This window comes from Hemibagrus wyckioides, linkage group LG19, assembly GCF_019097595.1.
Source record: "Hemibagrus wyckioides isolate EC202008001 linkage group LG19, SWU_Hwy_1.0, whole genome shotgun sequence".
Lineage (NCBI taxonomy): Eukaryota > Metazoa > Chordata > Actinopteri > Siluriformes > Bagridae > Hemibagrus > Hemibagrus wyckioides.
In genome coordinates, this window is record NC_080728.1 from 15,720,001 (window position 1) to 15,746,165 (window position 26,165).

At 40.2% G+C, this 26,165-nt stretch overlaps 3 protein-coding genes and 1 pseudogene across 4 annotated transcripts in view; 1 reads left to right on the plus strand and 3 right to left on the minus strand.

The window, feature by feature from the left end:
• Window positions 1-1,634, minus strand: part of glt8d2 (glycosyltransferase 8 domain containing 2) — a 13,086-nt gene extending 11,452 nt beyond the window's left edge. The window contains exon 1 of the mRNA XM_058416683.1: window positions 1,438-1,634. The gene's annotated coding sequence lies outside the window, so the exon portion shown is untranslated. The remainder of the gene's footprint in view (window positions 1-1,437) is intronic.
• Window positions 1,635-4,314: 2,680 nt separating this feature from the next.
• Window positions 4,315-11,045, minus strand: LOC131369827 (E3 ubiquitin-protein ligase RNF12-B-like). 2 transcript variants are annotated; one of them, XM_058416685.1, is made up of 2 exons: window positions 10,906-11,045; window positions 4,315-6,447 (listed from the first exon to the last, which is right to left on the minus strand). In XM_058416685.1, the coding sequence occupies exon 2, from the start codon at window positions 6,290-6,292 to the stop codon at window positions 5,672-5,674; it is 621 nt and encodes a 206-aa protein (XP_058272668.1). In that variant the 5' UTR covers window positions 6,293-6,447; window positions 10,906-11,045; the 3' UTR covers window positions 4,315-5,671. Both variants share the same exon structure in this region, with proteins under 2 accessions (XP_058272668.1, XP_058272669.1).
• On the plus strand, window positions 7,388-9,417 carry LOC131370487 (dynein heavy chain-like; annotated as a pseudogene).
• Window positions 10,852-25,527, minus strand: fbxo18 (F-box DNA helicase 1). The gene is made up of 22 exons (XM_058416681.1): window positions 25,335-25,527; window positions 24,777-24,938; window positions 22,877-23,424; window positions 22,664-22,794; window positions 21,074-21,209; window positions 20,279-20,469; window positions 20,067-20,141; window positions 19,871-19,962; window positions 19,601-19,769; window positions 19,252-19,471; window positions 18,485-18,572; window positions 18,159-18,245; window positions 17,933-18,069; window positions 17,706-17,802; window positions 17,464-17,627; window positions 16,197-16,272; window positions 14,782-14,985; window positions 14,480-14,602; window positions 14,275-14,387; window positions 13,035-13,169; window positions 12,727-12,935; window positions 10,852-11,579 (listed from the first exon to the last, which is right to left on the minus strand). Exons 1-21 carry the CDS (start codon window positions 25,366-25,368, stop codon window positions 12,768-12,770), a joined length of 3,150 nt encoding a protein of 1,049 aa, XP_058272664.1. The 5' UTR covers window positions 25,369-25,527; the 3' UTR covers window positions 10,852-11,579; window positions 12,727-12,767.
• Between the last annotated feature and the right edge of the window lie 638 nt (window positions 25,528-26,165).

Sequence of the window (26,165 nt, forward strand, 5' to 3'; positions counted from 1 at the left end):
GCAGACAGACAGACAGATAGATAGATAGATAGATAGATAGATAGATAGATAGATAGATAGATAGATAGATAGATAGATAGGCAGACGGACAGATAGATAGATAAATAGATAGATAGATAGATAGATAGATAGATAGATAGATAGATAGATAGATAGATAGATAGACTTTATTGATCCCATGAGAGAAATTTCTGTCTTAAATCAGTTTAGACAGTTACAAGACACAACACACACAAAAAATAAAAAGTTAAATTATATATACAGTGGTCAGGCATAACATTATGACCACCTGCCTAATACTTTTGTGTTGGTCCCTCTTTTGCTGCCAAAACAGCCCTGACCCGATGAGGCATGGACACCACTAGATCCATGAAGGTGTGCTGTGGTATCTGGCACCAAGATGTTATCAGCAGATCCTTTAAGTCATGTAAGTTGCGAGGTGGGGCCTCCATGGATCAGACTTGTTTGTCCAGCACATCCCACAGATGCTGGATTGGATTGAGATCTGGGGAATTTGGAGGCCAAGTCAACACCTCAAACTCGTTGTTGTTCTCATCAAACTATTCCTAAACCATTTTTGCTTTGTGGCACAGTGCATTATCCTGCTGAAAGAGGTCACAGCCATCAGGGAATACTGTTTCCGTGAAAGGGTGTGCATGGTCTGCAACAATGCTTAGGTCGGTGGTACATCTTTAGGCCAAGCTGTATCTTTCAACAGGGAATACTGTGACTAAAATGGTTGGATGTTGTAACAGTATTCAAGTTAGTAAATTTTACTCTAAAAAACAAAACCAGGATTAAATGAATTGAATGCAATCTTTTTTAAAAATATTTTTTAAACACATTGGTGCAGCTGATTAATACATTAATATATTATTTCAGGTATAACATAATTATTTCAGGTTATATCTCTGTAGGATTGACTTACACACCCCTAAACGTAAATTTCTCGCTCCTTTAGTTTGTTTTACACCGATTTCTGAGCAGCAACCTTTTTTTCTTGTTCTTCTTCAGACTTCGGCCACATCCCAAACCTCACACTAGCGCACTAAGTAGACTAGTAGGAGCTTTCTAAGTCTGGACCGCTCTCTGTACTCTCATCTACTACTTTACTATCGAGTACACAAGTATGAAATTTCCGACTTCAGCAAACAAATGTAACTCTCTTTGTTCAATCCCAGGCTTTTCTACGGAAGTAATGAGCAGTCCGAGATGTCAAGCTTCATCAATTCATCAAAGTTTTTCCTGAGGATTTGGCAACCTTTTTTTTATTACTACTCATTTTATAGAAAGCGGAATGAATCCGCCTTAGAGCCGCTAATATCGGCATCAGTCAGGACTGATTATTAACCGCTGTGCGTTATTAACTTTAATAACCTCCTTTTGTTATTATTATTATTGTTATTTTTATGAATTATGCCTCTTTCTCATACTCACCCCAGGAGACGTGTTCTGCCCTGTACCCGCGCCTTTATAGACACTCAGCTGTATGAAGCGCGTGCTACAAACTCATTCCAGCTGTTAGTGATTTTTTTTTTCCCATACAGTTGTGTCCGGTCTTGTTCAAGCGAGACTAAACGTAGTCGAACATTTATGACTGTATATTATTGGTTACAGTACATGTAGTGATTAATGTTCTTAGGAAACTGGAACAGAGCCTATATGTTCCTATCTACACTAGAAATACTGGCATGCTTTACGCAAACTAGCAGGATTTTGTATAATTAATCATTATAATTAATTTACTTATAAAATATTTACTACTGTTTTGCCCACTGCAAATAAACAAGTAATTTGAGGAAACTTAATGTTTTGAAACTTAATGTTGTCATTGCGCATGCGCAGTCTGTTTCCCCTCATTAACTGAGCTGTGGCAGAAGCTGGATATTCTCTGGTTCAGGTAAGTTTTCTTTTAGCTTTATTACCGAAAATAACCTAAATAGATTACAAAAAGTTTTTACAAAATGTAACATTATGTTCCGAAAAGACTATTCTAAGACGTGCAATGATATTCCCCAACGAGCTCAGACAGCTATTTAGCGATCTTTGTAGTTCGCATCATTTAAAGGGGATGTTCAGTTTACTTGGTTAAAAATTTAAAGGGAATGTTTCATCATTTAAAGGGAATGTTCAGTTTACTTGGTAAAAATTTAAAGGGAATGTTTCATCATTTAAAGGGAATGTTCAGTTTACTTGGTAAAAATTTAAAGGGAATGTTTCATCATTTAAAGGGAATGTTCAGTTTACTTGGTAAAAATTTAAAGGGAATGTTTCATCATTTAAAGGGAATGTTCAGTTTACTTGGTAAAAAATTTAAAGGGAATGTTTCAAAATATATACGGTTATAAATAAGTTAATTAAAATAATACTAAAATAAATTTAGTTTTACGTGTTGTAGAGTTAATTTCGTTCATTAATGTTCGTCTTTTTTGGTTTTGTCATGCTGCATTGTTAGAGTTATCAACCATTTGCAACAATAATATGGAATCGTTGAATCTTTTGCGTTGGGCTTTAAGACCTATACTGATAAGGCATAACATTCTGAGCAGGTGAGATGAATGGTTTGATGAGCACATCAACAAGCTTGAGATGCTGACTTGGCCTTCAAATTCCACAGATTTCAATCCAATCGAGCATCTGTGGGATGTGAGTCCTTAAGTCCTTACAGGACTTAAAGGATCTGGTGATAACATCTTGGTGCCAGATACCACAGCACACCTTCAGGGATCTAGTGGAGTCAGTGGTGGGCTGTCACGGTCAGCAAGGCCTTCTCTGCTGGCCTAAACAGCAGTGATCTGAATCACTGACTTGCATTTTAATATATTTAATATATTTTTCTATGAATGTGTATTAAATTATTCCCAATAGTCTATTCTCTACATTTCATAGCTTTTCTCCCGGTTGCGCTACTTCCAGTAGTGTATATTTATAAGAGTATTTATCCAATCATATTTCAGCCAGTGGCTGACATCATGTGTCACCAGAATGAAAATCTACCTTAAGGCCTTCAGAATCAGTAGTGCAGGCGCCTGTAGCTTAAAATAAACTGTACAATAACCAATCAGATTTCGAGTTGGCGTCACTGGGGCCATCTAGCAGGCATACGATTACGTCAGCAATTTCCCGTCCTTTGATTGGATAATTGGAGTAGTCAGAGGCAGCGAACCGCCCATATACATTGTGTCTATATTCGCTGTGTCTCATTTCGGATGCTGCGTCCTCCGGAGATTGCAGTTTGCTGCATACGGCATCAAGAATGTGTTTTTTGAGAAGAGTAACCGTAATAAAATTGACTATTCCTTGTGAGGTGTGAAATACTGTAGACTAATTTCTTTTTTACTTTGCTATTTAACGGGGGATTAGTATCAATTGCCGTGGCGTCCAGGGGCGATTCTAGAATTTTTATTTAAGGGGGCGCAGTGCCCAATGAGGGTATAATAGTAAAAAATAAATAAATTAATTAAATTAAATAAATATTTGACTAACAGGGTAGGATGGTAAACTCATTGCAGCATTCCACTGTACTGCATAGATGTGTATAACATTTGAGTACTGAACAAGCCAAATACGAGTCTTTCTGATTACACACACAAACACACACACACACACACACACACTTGTCCTCTGATCCTTGCTCTGCGACTCAGCGGTCTGCGGATTGAAGAACGCACTGAAAGACGGGGAAGAGGCGAAGTCTGCCGCTGTTTTCACATGAAATTTAAAGGGGACTGAGGAGATCACCAATTTGTGTACAGTTTATGGAGAATCGCAGAATTTTAGGAGAAAATAAGTAGAAAATGGCCTAGCGACGTCCATGGTGGCATCATAATGATGGTATAGAGGTGCATTAATTCAGGAAGGACACCAGTGAAGGCCTAGGTGTGAAATGGGGTCCACCATGGGGTCAAATTTGACCCAATATGACCATTTATGGTTATAACTTTTGAACTGTGTATCCAACATGTAAAAGCCAGCCATTTTTGGCTGAATAGATTTTCCGCTATCTTGGATTTTCTCGGAAACTTTACTCCTCTAATTTTCTTGGTCAGCAAATCTGGCACGTCATCTTCAGAGTAAACCTCACAGCATTTATCAAAAGAATTTTGAACACTCCAAACAGTCTGTAAATGTACGACATGCAGAATCTGGGTGCTTGAAAACTTAAAAAATGCTGCTTGCTGCTTTAATTTGACTTGTAATTGATTTCTCTCTGGTGATTCTTTCCTGCTGATGTAGTATTTTTTATGCCACTGGTTTTTTATAATCTAAAATGACCAGTCGATGAAAAATAAAACACAATGGTGCTGTAACTGAATGGATAGAGGAAATGTGGACAAACTGATTCCAGCTTTACTGTATGAATGTTTTAATTTATTTTTTAGATTAAAAGTCATTTCTACATGTTGTGATGTTGCTCTTGTCGCTCAAAGGAAGAACTATTGAGCACACAACATAATGTTACATAATAGCAAGTTAGTCAACAAAAACGACCAAAGGGTGCCAATAATTTCATCTTAGTGAAAGTGAGGACAATGCTGAGTTCAAACCAAAACACCAAGATAAAACTCATTAGCTGGAAAGTTCACTAAATATCTTCTACAGTGTCATTAACTTACCCTGTGCAGGGAGCATAGATACTGAATATGAAGTGGTTTGGGTTTTGTCCTGATTTTAAAATGTTATTTTTACACAAGGGTCACCTGAGATCCTGGGGGTGTGGCTTTGTAAATATGGGCGGGAAACATTTAAACAAACCCACTTAAATAAAAAGTAAAATAAATCTTATTGGTGATGATTGGTTATGTTATTGGTGATGATTAAGGATTGACAATGGTGTAATTATGGGGGTTGTTTTAATTAAAGAACAACTTTTCTTTTTGTCCAAGAGCTTTTTCCTTCTTTTGAAGAGCAAGGAACTTTTTCCTTCTTTTGAAGGATCTCCTCAATCCTGTCCTTCTTCTCCAATACTTCCCCAACTTGTTCTGTCTTTTCCTCCTTCTGCTCCAGGACCACCTCCATCTTCTTCTTCTTCTCACTCTCTATCTCCAAAATCTGCCTTAGGATCAGCTTCTTTTGGTGCAAGAGCTTTTTAACTCTTTCCCTATTAGGAAGGACCTCCTAAATTGCAGGCACGGCTTTGGGCACAGGCACTGGTTCGGGCACAGAGACCCGTTTGGGCACAGGCACGGGTTTGGGCACAGGCACTGGTTCGGGCACAGAGACCGGTTTGGGTGCAGGCACTGGTTCTGGCACAGAGACCGGTTTGGGCACCAGTTCGGGAGCAGGCACGAGTTCGGGCAGTTTGGGAACAAACATAGATTCTGCCAGAATTGGCTGGTGGTATTGAAGCTGGGGAGACGGGAAAAAACAGTCATCTTCAACAGCCTCTACCACCTTCAGGATCTTCTTCTCCCTAATTTTTTTCTCCTTCTGCTCCAGGATAATCTTCTTTTTGTCCAAGAGCTTTTGAACGTTTTTCACCTTTTGAAGGATCTCCTCAATCCTGTCCTTCTTCTCCATTACTTACCCACCTTGTTCTGTCTTTTCCTGTTTCTGCTTGAGGACCACCTCCATCTTCTTCTTCTCTCTATCTTCCTCTAAAATCTGCCTTAGGTTTGGCTTCTTTTGGTACAAGAGCTTTTCAACTCTTTCCCTATTTTGAAGGACCTTCTCAATCGCAGGCACTGGTTTGGGCACAGAGATCGGTTCGGGCACAGGCACCGGTTCGGGCGCAGGCACAAGTTCGGGCACAGAGACTGGTTTGGGAGCAGGCACCATTTCGGGCACAGAGACCGGTTCGGGAGCAGGCACCATTTCGGGCACAGAGACCGGTTCGGGAGCAGGCAATAGTTTGGGCACAGAGACCGGTTTGGGAGCAGGCAATAGTTTGGGCACAGAGACCGGTTCTGGAGTAGGCACCAGTTCGGGAACAAACATAGGTTCTGCCATAATTGGCTGGTGGTATTAAAGCTGGGGAGATGGGGAAAAAGCACTGGTCTTCAACAGCCTCTACCACCTTCCGGATCTTCTTCTCTCTAATTTCCTTCTCCTTCTGCTCCCAGATCATCATCTTTTTGTCACATCTTTTTTTTGGCACAGGCACCAGTTCAGGCACAGGCACCAGTTCAGGCACAGGCACCGATTCAGGCACAGGCTGGGGCACAGGCACCAAGTCGGGGTCAGGCACTGGTTTGGGCACAGGCACCAAGTCGGGCTCAGGCACTGGTTCAGGAACAAACGTAGGTTCTGCCAGAACTGGCTGGTGGTATTGAAGCTGGGAAAAAACATTCATCTTCAACAGCTTCTGCCACTGAGGGTTGGTGGTAGAGGTAGGGTGGTTGGACCGGGTAGTAGACACGGTGGTAGACGGGGTAGTGGTTGACGGGCAAAGATGTTGCCAGGTATGTAAGTGGCAGGCTCGTAATAAACCGTTTCTTCAGGCTAGAACTGAAAGAATTCACATATCCCAGCTGAGGAAATTGGGGTCAGTGCACAGGGGTAGATATGATACAGCACCCCTGGAGCAGGGAGGGTTAAGGGCCTTGCAGTGGAGCTTGGTGGTGCTAGGGCTCGAACCCTGGTCCTCCAATTAACAACCCACAGCCTTAACCACTTGAGCCACCATTAATATATCACATTGTGCTTTCCGTAATTAAATTGAGTTGCAGTAGAAAACACACAAAAGGAATTAAATTTTGTAGACTGTACATGAATAAATCATTAAGTAACTATTGTGGTTAATGCTTTACAGTAAAAATGCGTTAATTGACATTAAGTATTGCTTTTGTTAACGTGAACAACACACTAATGTTACTATTGGAATAGTGTTTTGGTCATGTTTAACATGTATTAATATGGAATAAATCACTTAAGGGCCTGCTGTTATAGGATGCGAGGCAGAGTTACAATCCCAAATCTTTCTTGAACCCTTATATACTCTTCCTATTTCAGACCTTAACAGTATGAGCCAAGATAATTTTGGCCAAGAATTCCACATTTTGAGCTACAAATCTGTTTAGAATGTATAAATAGCCTAGCTGACATTAATAAATGGATGAATAATCCTCAATTCAAGTTTCAGAGAGTAGGGTGGGCGTATTTCTCGGGTTTTATACCACTTATTGTTGGAGGAAATTGTCTTTTTTTACTTAACATACAGTAAACTAACAACATGGCATGACATAACAGCCATAATGATTTCAGTAGATTTTTGGAGTGTGAAATTGGTTGTTTACATTTGGATTTGCCTGTCAGTTAATTTCCAGACACTGAATCATGGTTTAAAGTCAATTTAAAGAGCAGTGTTACTGCATTTCTGTGATGATGGATGATGTGTTGGACGAATTGTGTCTTAAAGCTTCGCCCACATGCCCACATTTCCGTATGAATGGTACCTGTGTGCATTTGAAATCATGTACTGTAACAGTACCTACCCACTGTATTAGTATCTGCTGCATTTGATTCAGTACCTGCTGCATTTGATTCATTACCTGCTGCATTTGATTTAGTATTTGCTGCATTTGATTCAGTACCTGCTGCATTCGATTCAGTATTTGCTGCATTCGATTCAGTACCTGCTGCATCTGATCCAGTATCTGCTGCATCTGATTCCGTATTTGCTGCATTTGATACAGTACCCGCTACATTTGATTTAACACCTGCTGCATCTGATCCAGTATCTGCTGCATTTGAGTCATTACCTGCTGCATTCGATTCAGTATTTGCTGCATTTGATTCAGTACCTGCTACATTTGATTTAACACCTGCTGCATCTGATCCAGTATCTGCTGCATTTGAGTCATTACCTGCTGCATTCGATTCAGTATTTGCTGCATTTGATTCAGTACCTGCTGCATTTGATTTAACACCTGCTGCATCTGATCCAGTATCTGCTGCATTTGATTCAGTACCTGCTGCATTTGATTTAACACTTGCTGCATCTGATCCAGTATCTGCTGCATTTGATTCAGTATCTGCTTTATTTGATACAGTACCTGCTGCATTTGATTTAACACCTGCTGCATCTGATCCAGTATCTGCTGCATTTGATTCAGTATCTGCTGCATCTGATCCAGTATCTGCTGCATTTGATTCAGTATCTGCTGCATCTGATCCAGTATCTGCTGCATTTGATTCAGTATCTGCTGCATCTGATCCAGTATCTGCTGCATTTGATTCAGTACCTGCTGCATTTGATTTAACACTTGCTGCATCTGATCCAGTATCTGCTGCATTTGATTCAGTATCTGCTGCATTTGATACAGTACCTGCTGCATTCGATTCAGTACCTGCTGCATCTGATCCAGTATCTGCTGCATCTGATTCAGTATTTGCTGCATTTGATACAGTACCTGCTGCATTTAACACCTGCTGCATCTGATCCAGTATCTGCTGCATTTGATTCATTACCTGCTGCATCTGATCCAGTATCTGCTGCATTTGATTTAACACTTGCTGCATCTGATCCAGTATCTGCTGCATTTGATACAGTACCTGCTGCATCTGATCCAGTACCTGCTGCATCTGATTCAGTATTTGCTGCATTTGATTCAGTATCTGCTGCATTTGATTTAACACCTGCTGCATCTGATCCAGTATCTGCTGCATTTGAGTCATTACCTGCTGCATTCGATTCAGTATTTGCTGCATTTGATTCAGTACCTGCTGCATTTGATCCAGTATCTGCTGCATTTGATTCAGTATCTGCTGCATCTGATCCAGTATCTGCTGCATTTGATTCAGTACCTGCTGCATTTGATCCAGTATCTGCTGCATTTGATTCAGTATCTGCTGCATCTGATCCAGTATCTGCTGCATTTGATTCAGTACCTGCTGCATTTGATTTAACACCTGCTGCATTTGATTCAGTATCTGCTGCATCTGATCCAGTATCTGCTGCATTTGATTCAGTACCTGCTGCATTTGATCCAGTATCTGCTGCATTTGATTCAGTATCTGCTGCATCTGATCCAGTATCTGCTGCATTTGATTCAGTACCTGCTGCATTTGATTTAACACTTGCTGCATCTGATCCAGTATCTGCTGCATTTGATACAGTACCTGCTGCATTCGATTCAGTACCTGCTGCATCTGATCCAGTATCTGCTGCATTTGATTCAGTATCTGCTGCATCTGATTCAGTATTTGCTGCATTTGATACAGTACCTGCTGCATTTGATTTAACACCTGCTGCATCTGATCCAGTATCTGCTGCATTTGATTCATTACCTGCTGCATCTGATCCAGTATCTGCTGCATTTGATTCAGTACCTACTGCATTTGATTTAACACTTGCTGCATCTGATCCAGTATCTGCTGCATTTGATACAGTACCTGCTGCATCTGATCCAGTACCTGCTGCATCTGATCCAGTACCTGCTGCATCTGATTCAGTATTTGCTGCATTTGATTCAGTAACTGCTGCATTTGATTTAACACCTGCTGCATCTGATCCAGTATCTGCTGCATTTGAGTCATTACCTGCTGCATTCTATTCAGTATTTGCTGCATTTGATTCAGTACCTGCTGCATTTGATTTAACACCTGCTGCATTTGAGTCATTACCTGCTGCATTTGATTCAGTACCTGCTGCATCTGATCCAGTATCTGCTGCATTTGATTTAACACCTGCTGCATCTGATCCAGTATCTGCTACATCTGATCCAGTATCTGCTGCATTTGATTCAGTACCTGCTGCATTTGATTTAACACTTGCTGCATTTGATTCAGTATCTGCTTTATTTGATACAGTACCTGCTGCATTTGATTTAACACCTGCTGCATCTGATCCAGTATCTGCTGCATTTGATTCAGTACCTGCTGCATTTGATTTAACACCTGCTGCATCTGATCCAGTATCTGCTGCATCTGATCCAGTATCTGCTGCATTTGATACAGTACCTGCTGCATTCGATTCAGTACCTGCTGCATCTGATCCAGTATCTGCTGCATCTGATACAGTACCTGCTGCATTTGATTTAACACCTGCTGCCTCTGATCCAGTATCTGCTGCATTTGATTCATTACCTGCTGCATCTGATCCAGTATCTGCTGCATTTGATTCAGTACCTGCTGCATTTGATTTAACACTTGCTGCATCTGATCCAGTATCTGCTGCATTTGATTCAGTATCTGCTGCATCTGATCCAGTACCTGCTGCATCTGATCCAGTACCTGCTGCATCTGATCCAGTATTTGCTGCATTTGATTCAGTATTTGCTGCATTTGATTCAGTAACTGCTGCATTTAACACCTGCTGCACCTGATCCAGTACCTGCTGCATCTGAGTCAGTAACTGCTGCATTTGATTCAGTAACTGCTGCATTTGATTTAACACCAGCTGCACCTGATCCAGTATCTGCTGCATTCGATACAGTACCTGCTGCATTTGATTCAGCACCAAATTCACTTCCTGTATGACTCAGGTCTGATAATAAATTTGTTACAATTCCATAGTTCACTGACTGTATGGGAATCACCGATTCTGTTTTCCTACTGAGATACAGCGCTTCCTTGTTTAGCAACTTTGGCTGTTAGTTCGACTTTAGATTTCTGCTAATCCACAATTTCTGCGTTGACAAAGAGGAGGGATGATTTCAACTCTTCAGTGGTGTTTGGATTATTTCTTCAAGGGAGTCAGCTCTCTTGTTGAGGGCAGTGATGGTCACTTCTAGCTCATGTAGCGAGAGATCAGCTTTCTTTAATGCTGGGCTATTTCAGTGTTCAACAATGACTTTCTGTACCGTTATTTCTGTCAGAGGTGGTGTCTATTAAGTGATTTTAAGTCTCCACAACCCTAAAAATCAACTAAAAAGAAACAAACAAAAAAAAAAACCCACTGTGGAATGTAAAGACAATATTTAGTCCTTTAATCCACAACAGATAAAGGGCATGATCTTTACACACCTGCATTAGGATCAGTTGCTCTCAAAGTGGCATCACACGTTACTTATTGGAAGGATGCATATATGAATTCCTGCACCTCCAAGCTGCCAATAAGGGGTGAGAACCCTTACACCTCCTCCAACTTCTCACTTGTAAGATGCTTTAAATAAAAGCAACAGGCAAATAAAAAACTCTTTTTTAGATTTGAAATGCATTCCTGATTATAAAAGTTTCTTAGTTTCCAAAAGAAGTTCTTCATGTAAATCAACACACATCTTCATGACAAGATATTTTACAGACATGGGTGTTTTTAAGTACAATGTGCCATTCTTTATATACACTGAACAGATTAAAAAACATAAAAAACTCTGATAATATGAATATACACACTGTACAAAGTGTATAGTGCAAAAGGCTGTAAAAAATTAATATGACATTCAGGTCCATTGGCACATCAACAATATGAGCAAGTCCGAATTGAAAAGATCTCACCTTATTATTAGAAAACTATTTTATCTGTTCCTCTGGAGGACACACATCAGAGCTTCCTATACAGTAAAAATGATAAAGGAGGAGTGTGAAACAAAATTCTATTCAGTGGCATAATCCTGAAACTTTGCACATGAAGATTACAACAATGTGAGACAGGAAACAATGCACTGGCAGCGTCCTGCTCCAGGAAACCTCCAGCACTCCTGCAGTACAATTAAAGAGAGAAAAGAAAAACAGAATAGTAAAAGTATTGCACTCATTAGATTCTACCAAGTACCTGTCTTTATATCTTCACTATACCATCATTTGCATGAGTTTAGAATCTCCATTGGTTTTGGATTTTATTGATACTTTAGTTTTCAATGGTGCAAAAGAATTTATTTTTTTATCTGTTTTTTAATATTTTCCACAAAATACACTATATTGCCAAAAGTTTTGGGACACCCCTCCAAATCATTGAATTCAGGTGTTGTTTTTCAGGGGTTGGGCTCGGCCCCTTAGTTCCAGTGAAAGGAACTCAATGTTTCAGCATACCAAGACATTTTGGACAATTTCATGCTCCCAACTTTGTGGGAACAGTTTGGGGATGACCCCTTCTTGTTCCAACATGACTGCACACCAGCGCACAAAGCAAGGTCCATAAAGACATGGATGAGTGAGTTTGGTGTGGAGGAACTTCACAGAGTCCTGACCTCAACCCGATAGAACATCTTTGGGATGAATTAGAGCCGTGACTGAGAGACAGACCTTCTCGTCTAACATCAGTGCCTGACCTCACAAATGCGCTTCTAGAGGAATGGTCAAAAATTCCCATAAACACACTCCTAAACCTTGTGGAAAGTCTTCCCAGAAGAGTTGAAGCTGTTAAAGCTGCAAAGGGTGGGACAACTCCATTCATTCCATGAACTACATTCATGTGCATGTAAAGGCAGACATCCCAGTTTTGGCCTGGCTCACAGTCTCCGGAGGGGTGTCCCAAAATCTTTGGTAATATAGTGCATCTTGTTGGTATGAATAAAATTTCTTGTTTTTCTAAAATCAAACCACTTCACAAACAAGTGTGCACTTCACTTTGGGCTTTGAATTTAGTATAAAACAATATGGTTGTTAAATGTATCTCACTAGACATGTGACGCCACTGATTACTGCAAGCACAGCTTCGTAAGTTTTATAACAAGCACTGACTGGAAAATAAAATACTATATGATATGTAAAAATGCCAGCTGCCTCAAAGTGGATCATAGTGTTTAGGCACAGAAACACACACACACACACAAAAAGAAAATTTAAAGATACAGTCTGTGCTTGCATGTCCACACACACACACACACACTCTCTCTCTCTACATACCATTTACATATCCACAGTACAAAAATGGTGTGTTTGTCCTGTTAGAGCAGAGCCAGCAGCATGGCGATGTTAACAGGCAGATCAGGTCGCTCCTCTGTGTAATGCATAAACTTGATGGTCTCAGGTGGAGAAAGAAGATAGGCTGCAGGACCTACACGCTGTTCCACACATGTAGCGCAGAGAACACCGCCTTCTTCTGCAGCGTCCATCTGGAACACACACACACACACACACACACAGATTATAGCAGCTATATGTGTAGTTACGAAGCCCAGTGCACAATGCAGAATCCTGAGTGTGGGACGTACGTATCTGATAGGGAGTCTGTGCATGCTGAGCGGTGACCCCGTAGTGATGAGGTTGGGACACTCTCTGGTGCTGCATCGACGATGCTGATCCTTATTTAAAAGCATACTCGTCAGCTCAAATCTCAGAAAGTATTCCTACAACCAGAGACAAACATGAAAACATACATCAGAATATACTGACCCAGAGGACTGCTGTGAATAGAACCACATGGAGACTATCAGTGTGTCTCTGAACTGCTGTTGCATCAGTCAGCTTTCGGCAGGAAGGAATTAGTGCCTAGTCTATAATGAACTCTATAATGAAACTACACTAACCTACTAGTTCCTATTGCTATTGTAGAAAGTAGATTATCAACATTTACATTATTTACTGTCCAGTGTCACCCAAATGAGGACGAGGTTCCCTTTTAAATCTGGTTCCTCTTAAAGCTTCTTCCTCATATCATCCCAGGGAGTTTTTCCTTGTTATTGTCCCCTCAGGCTTGCTCATTACGGATAAATAGTAACTTAATCATTTTTTTTAATGATGTTTCTATACTTCTGTAAAGCTGCTTTGAGACAATGTCTATTGTTAAAAGCGCTATACAAATAAATTGAATTGAAATTGATTAGGACAGGTAGTGAAGTGCTTTTATGATTGTCTGTTATATTAAATAGAAAAATAAAAATTGTTGAAAAATCAACAAGATAAAAATAGAATAATAAAATAAAATATAATTAATATTTGTTTGTTTAATATTAATTTATTTAATATAATAAAATATAAAGAAATGTAGAGAATGACACTGGCGAAAATAAATAGTCGAAGTATGAAATACTGAAAGCATATGAAATACAGTGATATGAATGAAATGAGTATAATATTGTTTTATATTGTTATAAAGTGCAAAATGTGCAATGTGGAGGAAATTGCAAACTAAGATTTGCAAAAAGTCTGGCTCAGGTCGTGGGTATGTCTTTTGCTGAAACTACAGAACACAAAACATGCATTAAAACATGAGCAAAAGATGTAATGTTTTCCAAATGTCAAATTTTCCACTTAAATGACTGGGGAGACTTCTTAAAGGGTGCCGAGATTAATGGAGTTAACTGTTTTTCTTTTGTGAATAAATACAAATTACACAATGGCATTTTGCAGTTCAAATATGTACAACAATGACCTGATATACTAAGTCACATCCACTGTAAGTTTAATGGTCTTTATTGTCCTTCCAGGTGAAATAAAGGAAGGACTACTCACCCCTGCCAGTGTGAGGATGTTGCTCACGCTCTTGGTGATGTACAGCGCTCTCTTAGCTCGAGTCACGGCCACGTACAGCAGGTTCCACTCATCTGAATCAGCTCTTCTGACACCTACAGAGACAGGGTTTACTGCACATATCTATTGAACGATTACTTCTAACACACACACACACACAGAGCAGAAATGAAAAAGCAGTATGAACCTGGGTTAATGTTCATTCTCTGCAGGTTGTGTCTGGAGCAGGGCACTTTTATAAAGTCATCCATCACCACCACCGTGTCAAACTCCAGACCCTTAGATTTATGCACCGTGCCTAGGATATAATCTGCAAAACAAAGATAAGATAAAGACATCTGCCTGATAACATAGGTGTAAAAAGTAAAACCAGTTTAAAAAAACATTTAAGTATTATAAGCATTTAATGAGATTCAAACAACTGTCACTAAACTATTTGTGGAAATCACACTTATTACTCAGTTAGTGATAACCGATGGTGTGTCTAACCTGCGCTGTTCGGCTTGCTCTGAGCGCAGTTATAGATCCGATCCACCAGCTCTGGAATGCGCTTGTTATATTTCTCCACCACTGACAGTTTGGCCTCCAGCTCACGATCTTCCGTGTGTGTGGCATACTTCTTCAGGCCTACGTAACCACCCAGCTTCTCTTTGCAGAAACTCCTGATAAATGGATCCTTAATCCACAAGCTTTCTGAAGATAAGGAGGAATAGAGGAGAAAATTCTCATTTCTTGCTATATGATCTCCCAGCATTGTGTTTAGATGGATTCTCAGTCCGTGACATGAACCAGTATCGATGTATTCATTAATGGAAATTTCAAAACACTTCAGTAAGTTGCACTGGATAAGGACATCTGTCAAATGCCATAAATGTAAATGATACAAAATCAGCCATAACATTCTGAGCAACTTTGCCCTTTTAGTTGATGTGTTAGAAGCAGGAAAAATGGACAAGCTTAAGGATGAGAGTGAGTTTGACGAAGGGCTAAATTGTGATGGCTAGACCACTGGATCAGAGCATCTCCAAAACTGCAGCTCTTGTGGGGTGTTCCCGGTCTGCAGTGGTCAGTATCTATCAAAAGTGGTCCAAGGAAGGAACAGTGGTGAACCGGTGACAGGGTCGTGGGTGGCCAAGGCTCATTGATGGACGTGGGGAGTGAAGGCTGACCCATGAGATCCGATCCAACAGACGAGCTACTGTTGCTCAAATTGCTGAAGAAGTTAATGCTGGTTCTGATAGAAAGGTGTCAGAATACACAGTGCATGATGGGTCGGTAAAAAGGGGGACCGACACAATATTAGGTCATATTGTTATGCCTGATCAGTGTGTATGATCATAATGCAATGTTGGCAAACTAATCATGTGCTTCTATAAAACCTATACATTTTTCCCTGTGTTCTGTGGCTTCATGCATCTGTTTTTAAAGGTTTAAACATTCTAATGAACTATCAGTAAAACTACCTACAATTTAGCTTCATGAACATGCAACATGCAAACAAAGCACACAAGCAACTCCTCATTTTCCCCAGCTGTGACACATTTTAATGCTCTGAGGTCATATAATAAACCAGTAATAAGTAATGTAAAGTAAATTCACAAAGATTTTGCAAGCAGGATTTGGGAGTGTATGGTAGCTGGAGGAATTTCTGCTAATACTGTATGTTTACAAGAATATTTGGTTTTGTATTGTTTCTAACAAGAATTCAATAACGTTTCTATTCAAAAATACAAAAACTGAATTTCTGAAGTGTGGACATGACACTGTAGCTGGATGTGGTGTAAATTCAACATTAGGATTTTTTTGCTACAGTATTTCCTCGAGCATCAAGTAATCCTGACCTACCATCTTTCTTTTTACAGAAAAAAATGGAAGTCCTGATGACTGTGATCTAAAGGACTCACCTTTCCTACGTTTGTCCTCTGGCTGCATCAGAATCCAGATATCCAGGATTTGCTTCAAACCAAAACTCTCAACACCCTAAAAAGCAAGAACAACAAAATCTCATAAAAAAAAACCCAAAACAAAACATATACACACAGGGACAAAATTGTTGGTCATTAAAGAAAGAAAAACCCATGATGGTCACTGAAATCACTTGAAACTGACAAAATGAATACAGGAATCCCCGGTTCATAAGGGGGTTACGGTCCAAACCCGCCCGTGATAAACGAAAATCCGCGATACACAGATGCCACCCCTAAATTTTATTGTTTAAGCCGTAAATGTCCCTCCCACACTCTTTAAACACACACAGAAAATATTTGCAAGCATATATGGGATGAATTTTGGGGTAAATTCGTAGAAATATCACATTTATAGTGAGTACTGTATGTATGTGTTTCTTTCCAGAAGCCTTAGAAGGTGCAGAGCGTTTGGGCGACGTAATAGGTCTTGCAAAAAAAAAAACGTAAAAATACAGCGTACACAGAACAAAACCAAACACTCAGGACAGTGACACGCGAAGAACTGGGATGCTGGAGAATTCTGCTTCCCTTCCCAGCAGCCAATCACAACCGTGATTAAATGAATGGGACATTCCGATTGGCCAGACTCGTTCCTCCAGCCGTACTGTATTTTGATTTTCAGCGTCCCCGCACCGCGCTTTCCTGTACAGTATTTGATGTTATTAGCATTTTACTCTATTTTAATTAGTTTATATTTTGTAATTAATAATTATATTTTGATTAATAAATTAGCTTATTTCAACATAAAAACAATTCACTATAAGGTTTGCGGATACCGCGATATACCGGGAAAATCCGCAAAAAAATTAGTTATGTTCCAAATAAAAATCTGCGATATACTGGGACCGCAAAAGATGAACCGTGATGTAGCGAGGGATTACTGTAATAAATAAAAATTTACTGGAAACTGACTAATGAAAATGAGACATTGCTTTTGAATTGTGGTTCAACAGAAGCATTTAAAAAAAAAAAAAAAAAAACGAATGAAAGTGATGGAACCCTTAGCTTAATGTTTTATAAACCTTTTGAGGCAATCACTGCAATCAAGCGATTTCTGTAACTCTCAGTGAGACTTCTGTACCTGTTGAGAAGTATTTTGGCCTACTCCTCAAACTGTCTCAGGTTTTAACCAACAGTTTTATCCATGTGTGCATACAACAGTGAGAAATCCTACAAAAATAAAGACAAGATCATGAGAACTCACGCCGACTATGTGGATCTTGCAGTTAGGGTTAATATCGGTGAGCCGCACTGCTTCACTGAACACGGTTACGTTACAGCGACACAAAATGGCCACCTTTCCTCCAGCCTGTGTACGAGCCTGTCTTATGTTGTCCAGAGTCTCACTGTCCTCACCTCTCACAATGCCTGGAGAAACACTGAGGAATTAACACACTCGGACAGTACTGCTCATGTGTACTGTGTAATGCTGTGTGTTAAACCTACCATCCTGACGCCCACCAACCAAAATCTTTTTCACCTTTTTGCAGACATTTAGGACGGTCGCACCAACGTAGGCGATCTCGGAGCCAAATCTAAAACTCTGAAACAAACATGATTAAAGACATGAACGAAAAATTTGGTCGATAATCCAAATGATGAATAGATTTATTATTACAGGTTCAATTCTACTGAAGCCTACAGTAAAGGGAAAAAATTGTGTGTGTGTGTACCTGTGTTAGGTAGTAAAGATGTGTGTGTCGAACAATATGTAATGCATTTATGGCTCCTCTGAAAGTGTATATCTGCTGATGGGGATCTCCAACCAGGATCTTTCCACAGGATTGAGAAAGCATGATGTCCATGATGACTGAAGAAAAGCAGAAACACATAGATAAAGCTCATAATGCTTAAGGTTCGGGTAAACGCTCTCTAACTGTCTGAAAACACAGAAAGTACCTGGAGTGCAATCCTGAGCTTCGTCGATGAAAATCAAATCATAGTCTTTGAGTTCAGGCTTCTGCAGCTGCCACAGTTTGAGGTAACCTGTACAAACAAGTGTAGATTATATGTAAGCAATGGGCCAACAATTAGAATATTTAATTATTTAATGAACAAAAACTCAGTTCTATTTATGATCAGGTTTTTTTCCGCAAAAGGGTGTGCCTCTGGTCTAATAAAATTCCATAAGGTTAGATGGAATGACACAAAGTGAGCGCTTTTTGGTCATCTTTAACATATATTCATCTTTGCTCAAATTAAGGTGAGGATTTTATTAAATCTACCATCATGGGTTATGTGGTACGCTGCTTCCTTGGTGGGTCTCAGCTCAGTCATTTTCATCCAAATGTCTTGTGCGTCATGTGCAAACTCCTGGAAAGAGACACACACAGAGCTAAATTTGCAGGTTGGTGTGTGAAAGTAGCTGTATCAAGACACAGAGAAGGGGATTATGGGTAAAACAGTGGCCTGCAGAGAAGCCATTAAAAACATCTAGCATTGCGTATTGTGCTTTAAATAAAGAGTGTATGATTAAGCAGGGAGTGATGGGATTGGAAAAGAGATGTCTACTTAAACTAGGCAAAAACTGAAAAAAATGGAGCCATTTAAGATATTGACAGTAGTGTAAGACTTTCTTCTGTCTTGGTACATACAACACTGCCCCCTAATGCACATGTTCATGTTCACCTATCTATTCGTTTTCAATAACTGCTTAATCCTGGTCAGGGTTCATACTGGATCTAGATCCTGAACGTGAGGTGGGAATACCCTGGATGGGAGGGATGGGATGCCGGTCCATTGCAGGCCACAATATGCACAAACATTCACACACTCCTTCACACCTTGGGGTAATTTAGTGGAAACAATCCACCTAACCAGCATGTTTATAGGATGGTGGAGGATGCTGGAGAACATGAAGGAAACCAAGGACCCTGAAGCTGTGAAGCATCAATACTACTCAATGCCCATTCATGTCAATGTTATGGACAACAATTTTGGAAGATGTACGTGTCCGTGTCTATATGAATGAATAACCTGGATATCTGCACACCTTCTTTTTGGATTCACTTGGGCACTCCTCAAGCCCATTGGTATTCTTGTAGCGTTCTGGGACGTGCTGTGGGCCGATGCACTCATCCGTGGAGGAGCAGTAGTTGTTGATGGTTTCAGTTACGACCTTGGCGTTAACAAAGCCACCATGCCCCTTAGGAAGCACCCAGGCCACTGTGAACGGTTTCAGATTACTACACAGCTTACTCAGATTTTTATACCTAGAAAAGAAAAGAAAAAAAAAACACTTTTCATAATCACTCTTACTCAGAACTTTACTGGCAAATAATTACTTCAAAATGAGACGGTCTTTCTGGCTAAATGGTTTGAAACACATTTAAGAAACTGACCTGTGTCCAATAGCTTTGTAGGCCATAGAGTGTATGGTCCTGCATTCTACATTAGAAGGAAAACTGCGTTTGGCCTGCATGGCCACGGACTTGTTAAAGGAAATGTAGAGGAAGCGCAAGTGAGGCCTTTGTTCTGCATACTTCACCAGAGTCGTCGTCTTTCCAGTACCTGTAACATAAAAATACCAGCACAATTAACGGCATTCACACAGCGTGTGTGCAGTAACTGGTGAGTAAGGGTGCAAATAATTTCAATTCAATGGCTCTTACCAGCAAAAGCCATGATTTTGACAATGTGGTGTCTCTGAATGTCGTGATTGAGGATCTGCTGCTGCTCGTGAGTGATGTAAATCTGCTTTTCTCTGAACACCGAGAGAGTGAGGTGAATAAACCAGAAGCAACAATTGATATTTGTGCTCAATATCCAATATGCTCAGTTTAAAACAGCAGAAAAATGGCCCTGTACCTGCCGTCATCATGACTCAGAGGTGGAGGTGCATTCTCCATTAGATGCAAGACATAAAAAATATTGTAGTGCCACCTAATTGGGGCAGAAGACACAGAAAGAATGTTTTCAACCCTTTTTCTGTCAATCCTATCCACACATGGTGGTGTGACAGGAAATATCAATCACACCAGCATCATTTTCTTGCCTTTACTTTATTAAGTTGTTTTCACCTGTTAGTGATGTTAATGTTAGTGTTCCTCATGGCGAAGAGAAGTGTAGCCACAGCCCATAGGAACTCTGAGATCCTGTCTGGAGTCAGTAAACAGCCAGAGGTTCGTAAACGAGCCACCAGGTCCAGGACATCCTTCACTCCATCTGCGAGAATCAGCATCAGAGCCATGGCAGACCAGGGGTTTGGTCCCTACATCACATCAATTTCAAATCATTATTTTTCTGTTTATCAACAATATAAAACTATAATATAGTTTACATTAAAGCCATGCTGAATTCTCAGAAAGTCAGGAAGTGTTGATTAATTCTCTTTAACAGCATTGGCTCAAATCTCAGTCACTTTATTATTTATATTTGTGAAATTCTTGACAAGAAGAGTCTCCAGTATCAGTGTTTTCTAACAATTATAGGCAAATCAGTAAGTTTAAGTTATCTGAGACGGGTCTTTTCTCAGAGAATGACGTGACAAATTGCATTTTTAAGTCTTAATAATAGTAGAAGAGACAAAGTAATATAATAAGCTTGTGAACTGTAGCTGATAAGTGATAAGAGGAACTAACTCGTTCCAGAACATTCAGCATAACTTTAAACAGATAAAAAGTATATGTTCTTCAATCAAATTAAAAAACTGTTGGTAAATTGTTGTGGTATAAGATTGATGTGTTTGCTGTCAGATAAAAAAGATGAACAGTTTAATCAACCTGACTCTAAAAACATGCTCTGTTCTTCACAAAGTTTAGCAATACTATCTTATCTCTCACAAAGAAATCACAAAAAAATTCATTTCTACATACCCCATCAATGGTCTCTATGTCAGGCAGCCTGTGCTTGATGCAGGCCTCTGCCTGGGCATAGAGCCGATGGCTTTTCACACACTGCAAAACATCTTCCATGTTCACCCGTCTGCTGTGCTTAAACTGTGCCATGTACCTGCAACAACAGCTGCCCAGTTTCAACTGCTGCAGTGGTGTACTACATTTCCACTAGTACACTGGAATACAATTCTAACATATTAGCCAATTCCAACATCAGTAACCTGTATTCACTGGCACTCAGTTATGTTTTTACATGTTTTCTATCCATCCATCTGCTTATCCTACACAGGGTCATGGGGAACGTGGAGCCTTTCCCAGGGGACATGGAATGGGACACCTTAAACCGGGTGCCAACCCATCACCGGGCACATACACACACACTCTGGACAATTTAGAGATGTCAGTCAGTCTACAGCACATGTCTATGGACTGAGGAAAGAAACCTCTGAGATACAGGGAACACATGCAAACTCTGCACGCAGGATCGAGGTGGAAATCAAACCTTGAAGGTGTGTGGAAAATATGTTCACCACTAAGCCATCCTCTCTCCATTAGCTAGTTTTGAAAATTATATAAATGTGAAAAATTTGCATTAGTCTTCAGGATTAATTTACAGCAGGTTTTGGAAATAAACTTATATCTATATCTGAGTGGAATTAATCTTATAATACAGTATGTACCCTCACTTAAGAGGGTTTACCTTTGAAGAAAGGCTTCCACTTATTTAAAAAAAACCTGAGATCATTAACCCTCGGAATAACCCTTGAGAAATCGGTGACGTATTTTGCATTTACACTTAAAACAATCGAAGGTGAACCGACTGTGCTGTTAACCACTGAACCTGCATCATCCAGCACCTCTTCAGTCCTCTCCAGACGATCCAGTGGACCAGAAAAGCATTACAGTGTCTCAGGGGAAGGACTTTTAGGTGCTTAAGTGCTACGAAAAAACAACATTTGCTTCACTTGTTGGAAGACTGAGCAAGGGGAAAATTTAACTAAGTGTGAACTACGTCATGATCCAACAGAGAAAAAGGCAGTCTATAGAACTGGCAGAAGTTACGCTTGAACTCTTTATTTCATGTATGAGAGAGGGGTCCTTCTGAGAAAAAAATGACAGTCAACATGATCGACAGATGTAGAAATGCAGTCTGGACCTGATTAGTTGACGAGAAGATGTCATGTATGGGCTAGTAGTTTTTTATTCTTAGTTGCGTAGTGGACGAGTAGGTTCAACAGCAAGGATGCGATATGGCTGATGCTAAAAGCTATTCTTATAGGAGGATTAATTATCATGTATGGATGACAGAAGACTTTATTGTTGCTGGTGTTCTTTAGAATGCAGAACAAGCAGGAATGTGCATTAGTTTTCCAGGCAACAAATACATGGGACTGGGCAGCTACTTGCCTGGTTGGTTAGCTAATAAGTTTATGACTTGTCCACCCCATGGTCCACATCAATAGCTTTTCTCCTGGTCTTTACGGAGTCCTGAGCTTTTCATTAGAGCAGATTTTATAAGAAAGCTGCTTAATAAAAAAAATATCCTTCAGGGTGTCTCCTGGACCTTACCTCACCAGGTTCAGCACACAGAGATCATCCTTTCGGACAATGGCGTTGTCTTCAAGGAGGACGTTCAGCTGTCTCACAGCCATCTCCTCATGTTTCTGGTATCTGTAGTACAACTTCTTCCATGGCAGAAACTTGAGCAGAAAGGACAGTCCAAACTGAGGTCACTTAATAATTCTTCAAAAAAACGTAACATACAAGGTAAAGGAAACAGACCTGGCTGTCCATGACGATGTCTCTCCAGCGCCGACACACCAGACTGACGTGGCGGTAAAGATCATCGGCTGGGAGCTGAGCGAAAATAACACTCAGTACCTCTTCAGGTAAGTCCTGAATATGACCCTGGGGCTCCAGCAGCATCTGATTCAGTCCCAGTAACCCGTAATGTGCATCAGGGAGACTTTGCACATCATACTCTTCGTCGTCTTCTTCCTTCTTTTTCACGGGTCCATTAGGAAAGCTACAGCGGGATGGAGGAGAAGCCCAACTGCTGCATCCTGCCCCCATCTCCTCTTGTTCGTTCTCCTCTTTCTTTACTGAACACGTGTCTGTCTCAAACTCCTCAACATCCACAAACATCTCTTCAGTAATGCCTTCCATGAGCTCCATCACCTCGTGCCGGTCCTCTTCCTCCTCTTTCAGGACGACGTGATGGTTCAGTCCGGTCTCCGTCTTCACCGTGTTGCCTTTTTGCGGGCTGCTGCTCAGGACTCCGGTAGACGGAAAGAATCCTGTAATGACTCTCTGTTGTCGGCCATCTGCCACTTTAAAGTCAAAACAAAGCGCAGGAGTATTAAATCAAGATCAGGTCAATATACAGATAATATACAGTAATTTCCAGCAAATTACAGAACACAATCAACATGGTCATGTTGACCCTGGACAAGAGACCGTCTTAGATACCTACACACCTTAGATATTTACACACCTAAAGGCAATTTAGAGCCAAGCAACTCACTCACGTGATTTTGTTTTCATGGACATGTGGAGAACATGCAAATCTCCAGACGCTCAGAGATCAGGACCGAACCTCAGTCTACTCGCTGTCTAGCATTTCCAGTCTTTAAAATATTTCTCACTTCTGTCCTTGTCCACGTGATACAGCTAGGTGCTTTACTACTTCTGACCTGGTTTGATGATTATAACACACATTTCAGCTGGACTTATACAAATACCAATACCAGTATTGTGATATTTTTTTGCTGCATTCTGACCTTTTCAATGATGTTGTATTTGTGTAAACAGCTATTTTTTCTCCCTGATGCTGAATCTGAGCTGTCTACAAGGCCATGGCAGAGCAAGGATGCGGTCTTGCTCATAAAATTGAAAACACAGAAAACAATGAGGCTAAAGACGGTAACAATGGGAGTGGGAGTGGACACAAAATCACTCATCCATTCAAAACCAGTCAAATGCGTTGACTCCACTCGTCCGCTCATGATTTCTCAACCCGCGTGTCTTCTTGTGAGCCAGGAGCAATGCGGTGCTTTCCGGAGCAACAGAAATATTCTTCCTCCCCGTTTGTCTCATTATTGGCCTCTAGGGAGATTATTTTGTTCTATAATGTTCAGCCATGGTGATGTTCCTGGTATAAAGTTATGCATTTTGGTCACTGTAAGAAATGACCAGGGACAACGGTTAAAAATTCGTCTATCAGGTTAACTTATTTAAGTTGTATTTATTGATCATATACACATCACTGCACAGTGAAATTCATTCTTCGCATCCTTGAGGGTTGTGGTCAGAGCCATGATACAGCGCCCCTGGAGCAGGGTGGGTTAGGGGGCCTTGTTCAAGGGCCCGACGGTGGCAGCTTGGTAGAACCCTGAATCTTCTGTTCGACAAGCCAGAGCCTTAACCACTTACAGTTATCCTTTCATATTTACAGTTGTATTATGAAATGAAATGAAGGAAATGATGCAAAGGAATCAGACAAACAGGACAATAATATGCATGCATGTTCTGTGCTGTGTATTTACTACAACACACAAAAAATGTGAGCCATACTGTGTACTGTTATATCTCGAACCATGGACCTGGAGATACATACAATACAGAGGAATGAGAACCCACTTCATATCGTAGTGTAGTGTGTGTTTGTGGCGTGACATGGTACCTGGACGTTTCCTTTTAGTTGGGCTCCTGGGATGAAGACCTTTGTTAGGGTCTTTATAATGGAGGTTGACACTGAAAGGCTGTGTGATTGCAGGGCTTCCGGTCAGGCTTTGGGTCAACCCGCTGCACTCGGCTTCACTCAGGTGTCTCCGCTTGGCCTTTCCTACATGACCACAGAAAGACATCAGTAAACAGTGTCCTTAAATAAGGAATAAAACATGTCGTGTTGTGCTGATAGAGGAAATTAACCAATTGTTTCTCTGACCATAGACACTGGTCAGAGATTTCAGTTAATGTTAAATTCGAATTCTAAACCGTTACGTGCGCGAGACTCTTATCATTCCATATCAGTGAGCCGCTAGCTAAACCCTTTAAACATTAAACATTAGCACATAGCTCACTGTTGCCCCTGCTGTTTGCTTACAATTCCGTTTAAACAAAGTTTAGTTTACAAATTCCATACAAACAAATGTCAATGTAAACAAATTTCAATTTACAAATTAATCCAAACAAGTAAACGTAAACAAATTCACAGCTCACGTGCACACTGTTCACAGACCTTTTAAGGACGTCTCCATGACTGAAGAAATCATGCATAAATATATTACAAGCTTAAAAAAACCCTGACATTTTTATATCCCGTTATTATAATAATAATAATTATTATTATTATTGGTATTATTTACATCCAAAAGCTAGCTAGCAAAACAACCCTCCTCTGAACGTAAACTTTGCCAAACTTCCGGATTCGCTGTGTTTCATTTCATAATAAAAGCCTGAATTCACGACTCAATAATCTAACAGATTTTAATAAATAAATAAATGGACTAGAATTAGATATCAAGAAAACGTCCCATTTGGTTGTCTTTGTAATTTTCCCACTATTTGTAATCCTTTTACAGCTGAAAGTGAGAGCACTAGATGGCAGTAGCTAATGAGGTTAAGGACTCTACAGAAAACCCTTTGGAAAGTGTCACTTCTCAATAACCTTTATTTAATTGCCTCATCATTCCTCTTATCAATTTCACTTTGGGAAATACCTTCATTTCATCATATTTTCTTTTCCAGTACAGTGCAGTCTCACACGTATCATAAACTGACACAACTCAAGTCATATGAAGAGTCATAAGATTGGGGTTACAGTAGATGTTACGTTCATATGAGGTGAGGTGTTTTATTCCTCTTTTTCCACAGTAATTTGATGACAAGAACAACATAGTACATTTTTTATCCCTTTACTGTTACATTTCATGTTGTGGAATTACACAATATTGCCAAAAGTTTTGGGACACCCCTCCAAATCATTCAATTCTGGTGTTGTTTATCAGGCGTTGGTCTCGGCCCCTTAGTTCCAGTGAAAGGAACTCTTAATGCTTCAGCATACCAAGAC